Consider the following 13,748-nt stretch of genomic DNA (forward strand, 5'->3'; position numbering starts at 1 on the left):
TTGGAAAAAAAATGTACACATTGGAAAAAGAAATGCAAGTACGTTTAAAAATAAAGCATGATGATGATGAGAGAAATTAATTTGAATAATTTGCTTTTATTTAGTTTTATAAATAAAATATAAAACATTTTAAATTTTTTATCTTTTAAATAATTGCAGAATACATTTATAATTTGGAAATAATCACACAGAAGGCATATAATATTTCTATAGAAAAAGATTTCATGATTGTGAAATATAAGACACATTTGTGAAGCAAACAGAAATGTAATTTGGATAATTGATCATTTGGATATGTAATTTGCGTATATTTGCCTGAATTTGGTGCATGTCAGCTTTTCCAGATAAGAGACTTAAAACCAAAGCTACAATCCAGAAAATAATCCAGCCTCTATCAATTTCAGCAGATTTAATTAGAGTATAGCATTCATGTGCTAAATTACTGTGCAATTAATGATAGTAATAAATGCACCAAATATATAGTATTCAGAAAATAAATATATAGGTAAATAATGTAGTAAGATTAATTAAAATGTATGACTATTAAAATGTAATCCTTTTTTTTTTTACTTTGTATTTGCCAAAAGAGTGTTCCGTTAATAAATGCTCATATCTGTCTTTGAATGTTTAAATATGTTTTAAAATTAACTAAACTAATCTGGGCTGCATGATCTTGCCAGTGTGATTTTATTCTTGCTGTTTTTAAGTGATAAATTTGACCACAGGCCTCATTCAATCTACATAAAGGCCTCAAAGACAGATGCCATGTTCACAGCAATATTAGTATTAGAGCCATTCTTCCAGCACAGGAAGCAGCAGAGCGAGGAGAGCCGTCAACATCACACACGCCTGGACACTGACAGCAGCATTGGGATCTGGGGAAAAGACGGGAGATGATCTGTTATTAGGTTACTTCAAAAAAGCGCAGCAAGAAAATGCATTCTCTGACAATCAGTTAGCTTTTATTTTGCATGTTAACTGCTGTGTGTGAATTTGGGCTAATGCTCACAACTGACGACTTGGCTGGTGTAGACTGTCACATTGGTCAAAGGGTTTTTGGCCACACAGGTGTAATTGCTGCCCAAGATAGACTTAATGGGAAGTTCTATGGAAGATTGATTTCCCACTACTGTGTTGTTTTCGAAGATCCAGTGATACACAGCTGGCGGCTGAGACACTGCTAGACATGTCAGGATGGGGGGAATCCCAGGGCGTACAATGATCTGCACACTCTGTGGTCCAACTGCCCAATAAACACACAGAGCTTTAGTTCATGCAAAATAAAAAGTATTTTGAAGTCAGATATATATCGAAGTAATTTAAACATGTTTTATATTACTCACAGATGACCGCAAGATCATATGGGTGACTGACATGCTGTCTCAATGCGTTTGAAGCGACGCACTGGTATCTCCCGTCGTCAGCGGTCTGCAAGGTTTTGAAGGTCACAACGGCGTTATCTGCTGAGAATGTAACTCTGTCTGATGGATGGAGATTCTGGTTGTTTCGAAGCCAGTGGAGTGTGTCGTAGGGTCCCTTCACATTACAGGTGAGATGAAAGATTTGGGAAGCCAGAGGAATAGTGCGATCGGGGATCACGTCCACTGTCGCAATGGGTTCTGTGGAGTGTACATAATATTAGACTAGTCCCTCACATTGTGGTAGGTAGTGTGATTATATATGAATCTTTGTTTGAATGATCTTCTTTTGAATGGTTATTAGTTTGCAGTCTGTACTGAATGTGAAGCCATAAAAATACAATGTAATGCATAATAATGTCTAGAAATGACTATTGGAACTGTTCTCTTGGGTTATTTTTAGTGAAGCAAAAACATACAGAGCGACTAGCTCTTATTAGACGGTTCTTTGAAGAAATCTTTCATAAAGATGCCTTGTATGATTTACCACATTAGCAGAGAATTTCTTTATTATTCAAGCAATATGTACTTTTTCATATCCCTTTAAATATGTAGATGGAAAAGACAATTAGCTTAAAAAAATATCCTCAAAGGACGAAAATACATCACTGTAAGGAGTTATAGCTTACCAATTACAGTTAACGCCAGTGATGCGTTGCTGCTGCGGCCTGTGATGTTATTGAAGGCCATGCAGGTGTAGTGTCCACTACTGTTTAGTGAGAGAGCTGCAGTCACATGCACTGGACCATCTCCCACTTTTAAACTGTTGTGGAACCAGCTATATTGACTATGAGGACGAGAGATGGCAGTACAGTTGAAAGTCACATTGGACCCCATCTCTGCCATGATTGGGCCTTCAACTGTTGTGTTCCATGGACCATCTGAAAGATCCCATATACATTGAAAATGATTCCCATGAACACTAATTCAATGGACGTATTACAAACATATCTGAGTTACTCACAGTTGACCATTAGGTCATAGGCCAGGCTAGTCATGAGGCTGACAGCATTACTTGCTTCACACTGATAATATCCATCATCACTGAGATTTATATTTTGGAAGCTCATGGTTGAGTTGTTATTGGAGAAAGTGATTCCATTGTGAGGATGAAGGAACATGCCATTCTTCATCCACTGAATGTGTTCAACATCTCCATTAGTAGTGCAGGTCAGTGTAAATAACTGATTGAATACTGGATGCTGATTCCCCGCATTTACAATCACATGGCTGATGGGATCTGAAATGTAGATGGTAAAAAAATTCAGACAGATTACATCACTTAAAGGAATATTCACTCAAAAATGAAAATTCAGTCATCATTTACTCCCACTTATGGTAATAAGTAATGAACTCAATGCAGTCCAGTGTTGTTTAGAACCCCACTGATAATGATTGAACAGAAAACAGCTGAAACATTCTTCAAAATATGTTATATTGCGTTGCAGAAAAGAAAGAAAGTCATACAAGTTTGGACTGTGTGAGGAAACGATGACAGAACTATCCCTTATTAGGAAAACATGAACTTTCCATATGACTCTACGTAAGAACTGCCTGTTGAAAAACAAAACTGATAAACTATTCATACAGTATCCATTATTTGAAGGCCTAACAACTCACATCTTAAAGTTAACTCCAGTGATGCATTGCTGCTGTGGCCTGTAATGTTATTGGAGGCCATGCAGGTGTAGCGTCCGCCACTATCCGGTGAGAGAGCTCTAGTATACACTGGACCCTCACCCACCTTTGAGCTGTTTAAAAACCAACTGTATTGACTTGGTGGGTGAGAGTTAGCAGAGCAGTGGAAGGTCACATTATGTCCGATAGCTCCTACAGTTGGGCCAGAGATGGTTGTGTTCCATGGACCATCTGAAGACACAGATAAGGCACAAGTCACTTTCTGCTCAGAGTTATTTCGAAACGTGTTGCTTACGACAACAAAGCCCAGCTGCTAGGTCAAAGTAAGGTTTTTTTTACTCACAGATGACCTTGAGGTCAAAGGCCAGACTGGTCATGTTGTTGATAGCATTACTAGCTTCACACTGATACTGTCCATTATCACTTAGAGTGAGTGGGTTGAAGTTCAAAACTGAGTCGTTATTGGTGAAATTGATCCTATTGTCGTGGTTAAGGTTCACGCCGTTCTTCATCCACTGAATGTGTTGAACATCTCCACTGACAGTGCAGGTTAGTGTGAATGGCTGATTGAAGATTGGTTGCTGATTGTCCATATTCACCATAACACCGATGACTGGAGCTAAATTTCATACAAAAAAAAAATATGAACCACATTCACAACCATTTCAGATTTTAAAAACCAGGATGTTAAACATTTTCACACTTTAGAACAAACACACTTGCATGTTTAATTTAAGCCAAGTACTGAAGTGAATGACTCACCATATACAGTTAATGTCACTGAGGCATTGCTGCTTCTGCCTGTAATGCTATTGAAGGCCATGCAGGTGTACTGTCCGCTATCGTTTTTTGAGAGAGGTGTAGTCACATACACTGAACCATTTTTCACCTTTAAGCCACTGAAATACCAGCTGTATTGACTTTGAGGACGAGAGTCAGAGGAACAGCTGAAGGTTGCGCTGGATCCCACTGCTGCTACTTTTGAACCAGAGGCTGCTGTGTTGTTTGGGCCATCTAGCAAATGCATTAACTGTTTTAATCATCTGTTTCATGTTAAACTGGTGCACTAATTTTTTATCTTTACATTACAAGACAACTGACAATGAAATGCAAACATATTTGACCAACATTTTGAATTCATATATGGTGAGATGGTGGAAGATGCATTTACAGGATATCGGTAGGTATATGATTCGAGAAAATAAATGAAAACATTTGCTTAGTTTAGCTGTCTAGCTAAAGAGTGGTATCTTGCTGCACTACTGGGGTAAGATGGTCCCCTACCTGGGGCAAGAAGATTCCCAAAGTATATATATATATATTTAAATATTTTTATATGTCATTAATGCAAAATACTAAATCAAATATTTTATGTACATGTACATATTTTAGTTCAATAACTGAAAACCCGATAGACAAAATCAAATAACAGAGTCCCATTTAGAGTATGAATTACAAACTTTGTTATAAAATACTATGGATTCAAATTAAATGATTCAACTCAAATCGCCTATAGGTTATGATGAATAATGTTATAGATTAATAGATGTTAGAAATGCACATCTAAGTAAATTATTCATAAATAATCATAAATAAATTTATCAATATAAAATTCACAGATCACTATTATCTAATGTCAATTAAAGATCATTTAACCTCAATAATGATGTTCAGATCACAAGCAGAGATTAATAAAAGCATAACTATTCAATAAATGAGTTGAGATTTCATGACCATTTATCTATAGTCAAGAGAAAAATTTAAGGTTGGAGGACATCTTACCCCATCCTAATCTATAAAATAACAGGAAACATGGATGTCCTGGAAATATCTATCATACTCACAGTTAACCATAAGATTGTAGGCCAGGCTAGTCATGTTGCTGACAGCATTACTAGCTGCACACTGGTACGGTCCGTCATCACTAAGAGTGAGTCGGTTAAATCTCAAGGTTGAGTTGTCATTGGAGAAAGTGATCATATTGTCGGCGTCCAGGTATATGCCATTCTTCATCCAATGAATGGAGTTCACTGGCCCCACAACATTACAGTTTAGATTAAAAGCCATGCCTTCTACTGGAGAGCCTGCTGGATTCACTGCCACTGCTGAAATTGGATCTAAATAAAGAAAAAATGTATTGGCGATAAACAAGATCACAAGAATAATCATTAGAAATTTAGAAAAATATTTTGTGTGTGTTCTCACCAAGTATATCAATCTTTTTTGTCACTGCAACATGTCTGAGTGTGACTGCATTTTGGGCAACGCAGGTGTATTCTCCCGTTCTGTTCTGAGTTGTGTCGCTAAGATCATAACTCGGGCCATAGACATTCAGAGGATTGCCGTTGTACATCCAGTAGAAAGTAGCTGTCGGTTTGGAGTCAGCAGAGCATGATAGAGAAATGACCAAACCAGCAATGTATACCGATTTCTCTGGTGATGCTGTCACTCTCAGGTTACTGGGCCCATCTAAACACATAAAACCAATTCAGATGACCTTTTGAAACATGAATTAGGCACTCAGTTATTGTTAGCTGCCCATCCCTTACCACACCCTTTAAAGGGATCCTGTTGTGCTTTGCAGTGAAATCAACATTGTGTTCTGTCATACTCACAGCTTATATTGAGATTCATTTGATGACTCTCTCTTTTGCTGATATTGTTTGCCACAAGACACTTGAACGGCCCTTCGTCGTACCGCATCACACCATTGATGATGAAATCTCGTCCACCGTTCCTGAGCTCAACTCTTCCTCCTGCTGTGACCGTAGAGCTTCCGTTCTGCCATGAAAACCACAGTGGCGTTCCGCTGGCCGAGCATGTGAACGTCACGGTGTCGTTTAACTCCACCAGGGTTGTCATGCTTACAAATGCAGTTAAATTACTGACAGGTTCTGCAAGTTAACAGAAAATGTTTTAGTGCAAAAGTTTAAAGTACTTTACGTGTTTCATCAGTTTTTAAAAGCCATTAGCATCCCCTCAACCAAAGAATCTAGTTCACTCTGTAAGTATTTGGACTTGTTCACTGCAGAGTACACAAAAAACCATTGCTGTCAGCAAACATAACGCTGCTATCCTATGTAGCCTATTTAATTTTATAAACAGTTTTTTTATTTTTATTTTATTCTATTCAAAGAGCATTAAATAATCACATGGCAAATGTTAGGCGTTATAATATTAGATTTTGTACAGGGAGTGTAATGTTTGCTGTTTGAAACCAAGTACGTAAGCGATTTTGAAATCGCCCTCATATAAAACAATGTAAAGCAAATAATTCTGAGATCCTGTAGATAATGCTGGTAAAATAGCCAAAGATTACTGTAGTTTTTTTTTGTTTTTCTTTTCTGTCTATTGTTTTGGTTTACAATGGTCATATATTATTTTATCATTAAGAGCTAAGAATTTGTCAAATTTTATTGTCAAATTTACGGTTTTGCTGATCCTTGCTAAGCTGCTACCTTGATTTATTTGATAATATTTTTAATGTTAAATGAATCAGTGGTCACATATATTGAAGGAACAGTCTACAAAACAATGGATTTGCAGTAGATTATCAGGCCTCAAGAAAATACTTGAGCCTATGAGGGCTCCCTAACATGGCATTTAAATTAGCATTTAATCCTAAAAAATCCTTTATGTGTGTTTCTTAAAGAAATCATGACAGGAAATAAAGTACATTATTTTTTAACAATTTTACCCAGAACTCAAGAAACATTTAATACAAGGAATCTTATTTGTAAAGATATTTTTTTTTAAAAGTGTTTCACATTATAATGTCTAAATTAATTGATTTTATTCAAGTTAAAAAAAGATTCTTTTACTATGTATTAATTGATCATTATATTCAGTGAACCTAAAAACTAAATTCTGTGGCTCATTTTTTACCAATCTTTACAGGCAGCTGATGCAGTGAAATTTTAAGTCAAGTAACTTAACAAATTCTGTGAATATATTTACTTAAATGAATTGAAATTTTTAAAGTTCTGTGACTATTTCATTTTTACAGTGTGTAGGATAAGAGGACCTTTTTTTCAACTTACCCTGAACATCTAATGTAATCACTGCCCGGGCCTTCGGTCTCAATGCATCTAATGCATACAGGCCAGAATTCTTCAGAGTTACTGACGGTAAGGTGAGCTGATATGTAGAAATGTCAAATTCTGTTCCATTTTGGTGGCCACTTCCTGTAAAAACTTCCCCTGGGTACCACACGAACAATGTACTAGATTCAAATAACCAGAGCCCAAATAAAATGGGCTGGGTGTCATTCACACTTATAGTGACATTGCTCCCGACAGCCACAGGGTTTTGTGATGGAACCAGGAACACTGCATAAAGACCTAGGAGAGGCAGGAGTGGCATTCAGTATCATTTTGAATATATAAAGAAAACTTTCAACTCTTCATTGTTGTTGCATAACATGGATGGATCTAAGTCTACTGATTTACATGTAGCCTTTGCATATTCGTTGCTCGTTTCCATCAAGTACTAGAAAATAGTTTTCATATTTAGTATGTTCTAGCTTGTAAAATGACTCATCAGCACAACAAAGTGATCGCCTGATCAAGTGAGTATTGAGTACTACCAATGAACAACATATATTTAATATGTAATTCTTATGTAAATCACCCTCTAATCAAGCATTATTGCTAATGTAATTCATTCTCTGGGTTTATGTAATATTCTATGTTATTTAATCTGAGCAATTTATTCTGACAATCTGGTGTTAATGTCATTGTATCCACAAATATACATTTCTTCAAATATACAAATGTACATTTCGTGTAGACATATCTAAAACTAATTACAGTGAGTAATCAAATATTCAAATATTTGATAAAAAAAAGTTTTTGCAAAATAAATGAATTTTAAAAAGCTATTTGTTACTCAATATTTCTGATAATTTCTACAAGTAAAATCTGAAAAATTCTGAAGATACTGAATAAAAAAAAAGGTTTGAAAGTTAACTGTTGTGTCAAACAATTGCTGACTGGTAAATTTACATTAACAAACAATCTCCTTTCTGCATTGTTGTTTATAAAAAAATATTAAACTGAATTGAATCGAAAAATATTAAATGAAAATACAGTTGAATAATTACCTGATGTACACATTAAGGTGAAGAATAAGGTGAGTAATGTATGTCCCATTTTGGAAATCCTAACAAGAAAATTCTTCACTTCTTCCACAGACTTCAGACGAGTCTGCAACGAATAACCATCGCTATACTTTCATTCTGCTAATATTTACCTTGTTATGAAAATGGCTAGGTTCACCAATGAGTAAGCATGTGACAGAAAGGTACACACACCTCTTGTCATCATCACTCACATTCACATTGAGTGGAGGGTGTGTTTGTTGTGGTTGACTGTAATCTGGAACCAGACTGCTGGTACCCAGATGACATGCTAGTCTCAAATTGAAGGTCATGTCATACATATCTCAATAGTTCCTGGTGTTGTAGGAAAAGATTTGTGGTTAGTAAAAATTGTGGACTATCAACACTAAGAGTTGATATTAACATGGAGTGACTCATGATGACAATTAAAGTTGGATGTTTTCTTTCAAACCAGCAGCTTCCAGCGTCACTCCTGGTTTTGAGTTCTTAGTATGTACTGTATGTTTCCATAGTTTATTAAACTGTTTTATCTCAAGTGCAGGATGTAAACCAAACACAGGTTTGATGTCATTGAAAAGCCATGTTTAACATTACTTCATTTTGTTTGCATTCTAAAAGATTACTTCAGATCGACAAGAATTTCTATGCAGTAAAATTAGTGAATAATCATGAATCACTGTTTGTTTTGTGATTATTTAAATGTGATAGCGCCTTTTTGACTGACTTTCACGTTCAGCACTGATACACCCAAGAACCATTCCCATATTGACATTTTAATAATAATAAAACATTTTATAAATGAAATGTAGTCACTTATTGATCAGGGACTAATATTAATCAGACATAATGACAAATAAGCAAATCAAGTACTGGTGTAAGATATCCATCCTTCGATTCTCTTGTCTTGTGTGGGGTCACAGGTATGCTGGATCCTATCCCAGCGTCTCGGGCCGTAGACAGGGAAACCCTCTGGACAGATGGCCAGTCCATCACAGGGAAGACACACACGCAATTTACAGTCTTCAGTTCACCTAACCTGCTTGTCTTTGAAAGTGGGGGAAACTAGAGCAAACCCACATCAGCATGGGGAGAACATGCAAACTCCACACAGAATGTCTTCTGGCTCAGTCAGGACTCGAGCAGGACCTTCGGCGACAGTGCCACCCTGTTAGTGTGATCCTATTAATCATAAAGTTGGAAATATCATCTATATCAAATATAATAAATTTGGAAATAGTCAACTAAATCAAATTGTCTTGTATTTATATGTAAATATATCCCCTGGTTGACATACCACATAGTTTGTTTATAAAATGTAAAGGGTAAGGCAGGGTAAGATGACACCTTATTTCTCTCTTGACCATATGGCACAAAATCTCATTTCAACACAGCCTGTGCTATTTTTAATTTGGTCATTTCATCTGAATATCAACATTGTGAGTTTTCAGGAATTCTGTGTCTCGGGGAAAAAAGTGATCCATGACATTGTATTGTGTTTAATTTATTTTTTTGTCCATTTATTAATGAGGGATTTGTGGAGTAAAAATTATAGTTTGTATTTTGAAGTGAAAAGATAAAATAATTGGCACAGACTAGTGTTAGTGTTAATATTTTTTAAATGACATTTTTAAATTTGACAGTTATTATTTAATAATTTCATGATGAATATTTAAGACATAATTGAGTGAAATCATGCAATTTGAAGTATGAAATTAAAATATGGGCATATTAAATATGTAAATATTAATATGCCTGTATATAAGTCATAGAATAAATTTCTGCCTTGTCTGTCATCAGTTATTCATTTCTAAATTGTCAAAACATTTTTTGAACAGGATAGCTGGTTTAGTTTTTTACATTAACACTTTAAAACTATATATAAATATTAATAAAAAAGCATTTTATACATTCTGTAGACGTTTAGCCAGGGGGCTTCTTACACCAGCAGTGGCCTCTTTGAATAATTTTACAATTTGTGCAATGACAATAAATTTAGCAATTGTTTCTATTTATTTCCCTTAATAACACATTAACTGAAGCATCATCATCCTGCACATGCTAAACTTCAAAAATAAATAAATATGTTACAATTTAAAAGTAAAAGCACATTAGGGTGTCATTTTCCCCCATCTTCAGAGATTAGCAGCACAGTCTTTACAGCTTGTTTACAGCTATACACTCTTAAAGGCTATTAGTAGTAATATCAGTAATATGTAATCGGTCATTTTGTTCTAGTTTTAAATGTAAAGCCAACAATATGTATTGAATTTATGCTTATGTAGTTGACATTTTTTATGGAGTATTAAATATTTCCTTTGGAGGTTGTAAAAGTGTTTAAGGAATATGAAATTTTCTAACATTTATATGCTTATGCTGCAATAAGCCAGAGGGAAATGCAACAAGAGTATGATTAAACTATTCTGTTTTATGATGTACTTTAGTAGTATAGACAGAACATTACTGTTAAATAATATGGTAACAACATTTTAGGTTGTACAGATTTACTTAAATTCACAATTAAAACCTGTGTTTAATTAACTAATATAATATTAATATAGCAACCATTTTGTATAATACATTGACAACCACCAGTGATCAGAAAAACACTTGATGAATTATATCTCACTACAAGCAGCTTTGCCACAAGCTGAGGAAGTAAATATTAATATATAATTTTGCATTGATTGTTTTGATTCATGCTTTTTTTTTTTTTTTTTTTAAAGCGTTATTACATTTTTGATTTACACTTATAATTTTTAGATCTGTGACCATTGTTTGCTATTCTGAAAACTTTGCTTTCATTTTTTAATTTTGTGCAATATATTTTTACTTGGGTTTTTAAATTTTGGTTTCACGCTTATTTTTTATTTTTTTTTAGTTTTTTTGTCCTTGACTGCAATACTTTTGGCAGAAAGTTGGTCCCATAGAGGTGCACAGTGTCATTCACACAAATACTCAACAGCACCATAGTAACATGCATGACACTAAAATAATGCAATAAACATTAAATAAACAATGTAAGATTTAATATAAAATCCTAATGTACATAACTGTTTATTAAAAAAAAGTGCTGCACAGAAACTTCTGGGAATGTCAGTTTACAAGATATTTACAAGAATTTACAAGATACTCTCAGAAAAAAAAAGTTATTCTCTGGATTAACTGCAGCTAAGAGAATGCTTGCCTTATGTTGGCAATCTCCGCACTCGTTGGCTTGGTCACACTGGATGTACTCTTTCCTGGACATTGCAAACATGGAACTATCTGTGGCTAGGATGCATAGTGCCACTCAAAAAACTATTTCAGTTTGCTTAAGAGCAATTTCTAAAATGAAGGACTTGTAAAGTGGCATATATATTTTAAATGTCTTTACACTGTGCTTGCCTTGTGAAATTCTCTGAAATTATTCTTGTTATAGACTTTGGGATTGTACCTATTGTGACAGAGGGACTGGGGAGGGATAGGGATTTCTTCTCTTTTTTTCTTTTTTTTTTTGTGGTCGCTGTGGGTGGGTGGGATAGCATTTTAAATTGAAAAAGTTCAGTGTTGCATTTTACTTTTATTGACATGTTTCTGTACAATAACTTCTTGTAACACTTAATAAAAATTTGATACAAAAAATAATTTACAAGATAACTACTTCACTTTCAAAAACTGTAAATATAACTATATATTTGTAATGTAAAATCACATTACTGTTAACCAATTAACATTTTTTTACTATAGCATTTTTATAGTCTTTTACCATTAAAATCATTAATCATATTTTATAGTGTTTCAGAATTAAAAAAAAACAACCCTAAAAGACTGCTACCATTTTGATTGTAAAATGGTAGAGAATCCGTTTAAATATCTGTCACAGCACTATTGTTCAAAAGGCTTCTTCATCTGCTCTATTTGTCTGCCACCCCTCCTGCTATACACACCTTGAGCAAACAGATCTGATATTGTCTAGTATGTAGGCTAGCTCTTTAGTGTTCTTGAGTTTTCTCTTAAGTCCTAGTTTCAGCTAAACCACTGTTAAAATGAGAATCAGACATTCAGTTACTGTCTGATTAGTGAATGGTGTCATGAATAAGCAATGATATTGGCATCAGTGAATGACATATTTGCTTGATAATAAACATACATTGCAGAAAATGCAGTGCGTATATATATATATATATATATATATATATATACACACACACACACACACACACACAATGGAAGTCATTGGGCTCCAATGTTGGTTCTGTGTAAGAAGTCAAGTTTGCAATGACATGTGACTTTGTAAATGATGACAGAATTTTAATTTTTGGGTGAACTATGCCTTTAAAGTATCCTAGTCCTGTTTTGAATGAATAAATAAATAGGCTACATATAAACCCGCCCACAGATGTCCAGTAAAAAGTCGTATGGCAGCTTCTATACAATTATATCTTGCATGAGCATCAGAGAACAAATAATAGCCTACCAAAGCCGGTTTTGGTGGGGGGTGGGGGGTACCTTTTATGCTACAATACACAGCATTGACTGGAAATATTTGTCTACTTATGTTTGCATTTATAACGCAAGACTTCTGTAGAGACAAGGCATCTGTTGATTTTATTTATCTGTACCTCAGGAGAGAGATGCAAACACAAGCAATGCAAACGGACTCGTTGCTGGATGAGAATATTTCACGACTTCGTATAATGCTCGGTTTTGACTGAACCCGAGCCGCTGTCCTGAGAGTTTAGCTCTAACCCTGAAAAAAAAAAAACACACACACCTGCCTATAGCCTTAGTAATCCTGAAGACATTGATTAGCCTATTCAGGTGTGTTTGATTAGGGTTGGAGCTGAACTCTGCAGGACAGCGGCTCTCTAGGACCGAACTTGACTACCCAAAACTAGTGGCGCGCGGCTTACACGTGCTCTTGATTCATTCAAACACAACTGGCGCCATCTTGCGCCTGACTTATTGTAATGAAAATCAGAGTACTTAATTATTTTATTGAGTAGATATGTAATTGTTGTTGCAGTGTTCGTCTTGCGGTTATGCCGATTTTCCTACAAATTTTCGCAATAGAATATTTTTCTTAGCTGAAGCTTTAAGATATAGCCTAGGCCTACAGGGGAAAAATATCAAATTCGTTTTTCATGTCCACGTATTATATTATTTGGTGAGTATAAAAGCGTTATCCCAGCTAACAAAAATATTTTCTATTATTTTTTTTATGCGAATGTTAGAACATTTTTTTTTTTCATAAAATTTTCCAAACATTATGGGTACACTTTTGAATGTTCTCTGAATGTTCTGAAACAATTCAGTAGGCCTAACATTCAAAAAAAAAAAAAAAAAAAACGCAAAAATGTAACAATGTTGTCCAGCTGTAATCTGCTTAATGCAACTATAAGGCATGAAGATGTTGTAAACACTAATATTATGAATTTCTATAAAGCTGTTTTAAAAAAAAAAGTGTTGTGAAAAATGCTATATAGCTTAAAGGGTTAGTTCACCCAAAAATGAATATTAGGCTGTGTTTTACTCACCCCCGAGGCATCCTAGGTGTATATGACTTTCTTCTTTCAGACGAATCCAGTCGGAGT

The 13,748-nt window shown here is 34.8% G+C and overlaps 1 protein-coding gene across 2 annotated transcripts; it reads right to left on the bottom strand.

The window, feature by feature from the left end:
• Positions 1-597: 597 nt before the first annotated feature.
• On the bottom strand, positions 598-8,228 carry LOC107671172 (carcinoembryonic antigen-related cell adhesion molecule 5-like). 2 transcript variants are annotated; one of them, XM_016464045.1, is made up of 13 exons: positions 8,158-8,228; positions 7,097-7,396; positions 5,672-5,950; positions 5,262-5,525; positions 4,901-5,173; positions 3,819-4,070; positions 3,400-3,675; positions 3,039-3,287; positions 2,383-2,658; positions 2,048-2,299; positions 1,344-1,619; positions 1,010-1,243; positions 598-875 (listed from the first exon to the last, which is right to left on the bottom strand). In XM_016464045.1, exons 1-13 carry the CDS (start codon positions 8,204-8,206, stop codon positions 787-789), a joined length of 3,069 nt encoding a protein of 1,022 aa, XP_016319531.1. In that variant the 5' UTR covers positions 8,207-8,228; the 3' UTR covers positions 598-786. The 2 variants fall into 2 exon arrangements, with proteins under 2 accessions (XP_016319531.1, XP_016319532.1); XM_016464046.1 differs by lacking the exon at positions 1,010-1,243.
• Between the last annotated feature and the right edge of the window lie 5,520 nt (positions 8,229-13,748).

This window comes from Sinocyclocheilus anshuiensis, unplaced genomic scaffold (assembly GCF_001515605.1).
Source record: "Sinocyclocheilus anshuiensis isolate Anshui unplaced genomic scaffold, SAMN03320099.WGS_v1.1 scaffold1286, whole genome shotgun sequence".
Lineage (NCBI taxonomy): Eukaryota > Metazoa > Chordata > Actinopteri > Cypriniformes > Cyprinidae > Sinocyclocheilus > Sinocyclocheilus anshuiensis.

What these genes read in the sequence shown, in the direction of transcription:
- LOC107671172 (XM_016464045.1), bottom strand. Translation starts at nt 8,206, where the DNA reads ATGGGACATACATTACTCACCTTATTCTTCACCTTAATGTGTACATCA. An exon ending in CACCTTAATGTGTACATCAG is followed by an intron (nt 7,397 to 8,157) that starts GTAATTATTCAA and finishes TGCCTCTCCTAG; the next exon opens with GTCTTTATGCAGTGTTCCTG. An exon ending in CTACAATCTTATGGTTAACT is followed by an intron (nt 4,071 to 4,900) that starts GTGAGTATGATA and finishes TGCATTTGCTAG; the next exon opens with ATGGCCCAAACAACACAGCA.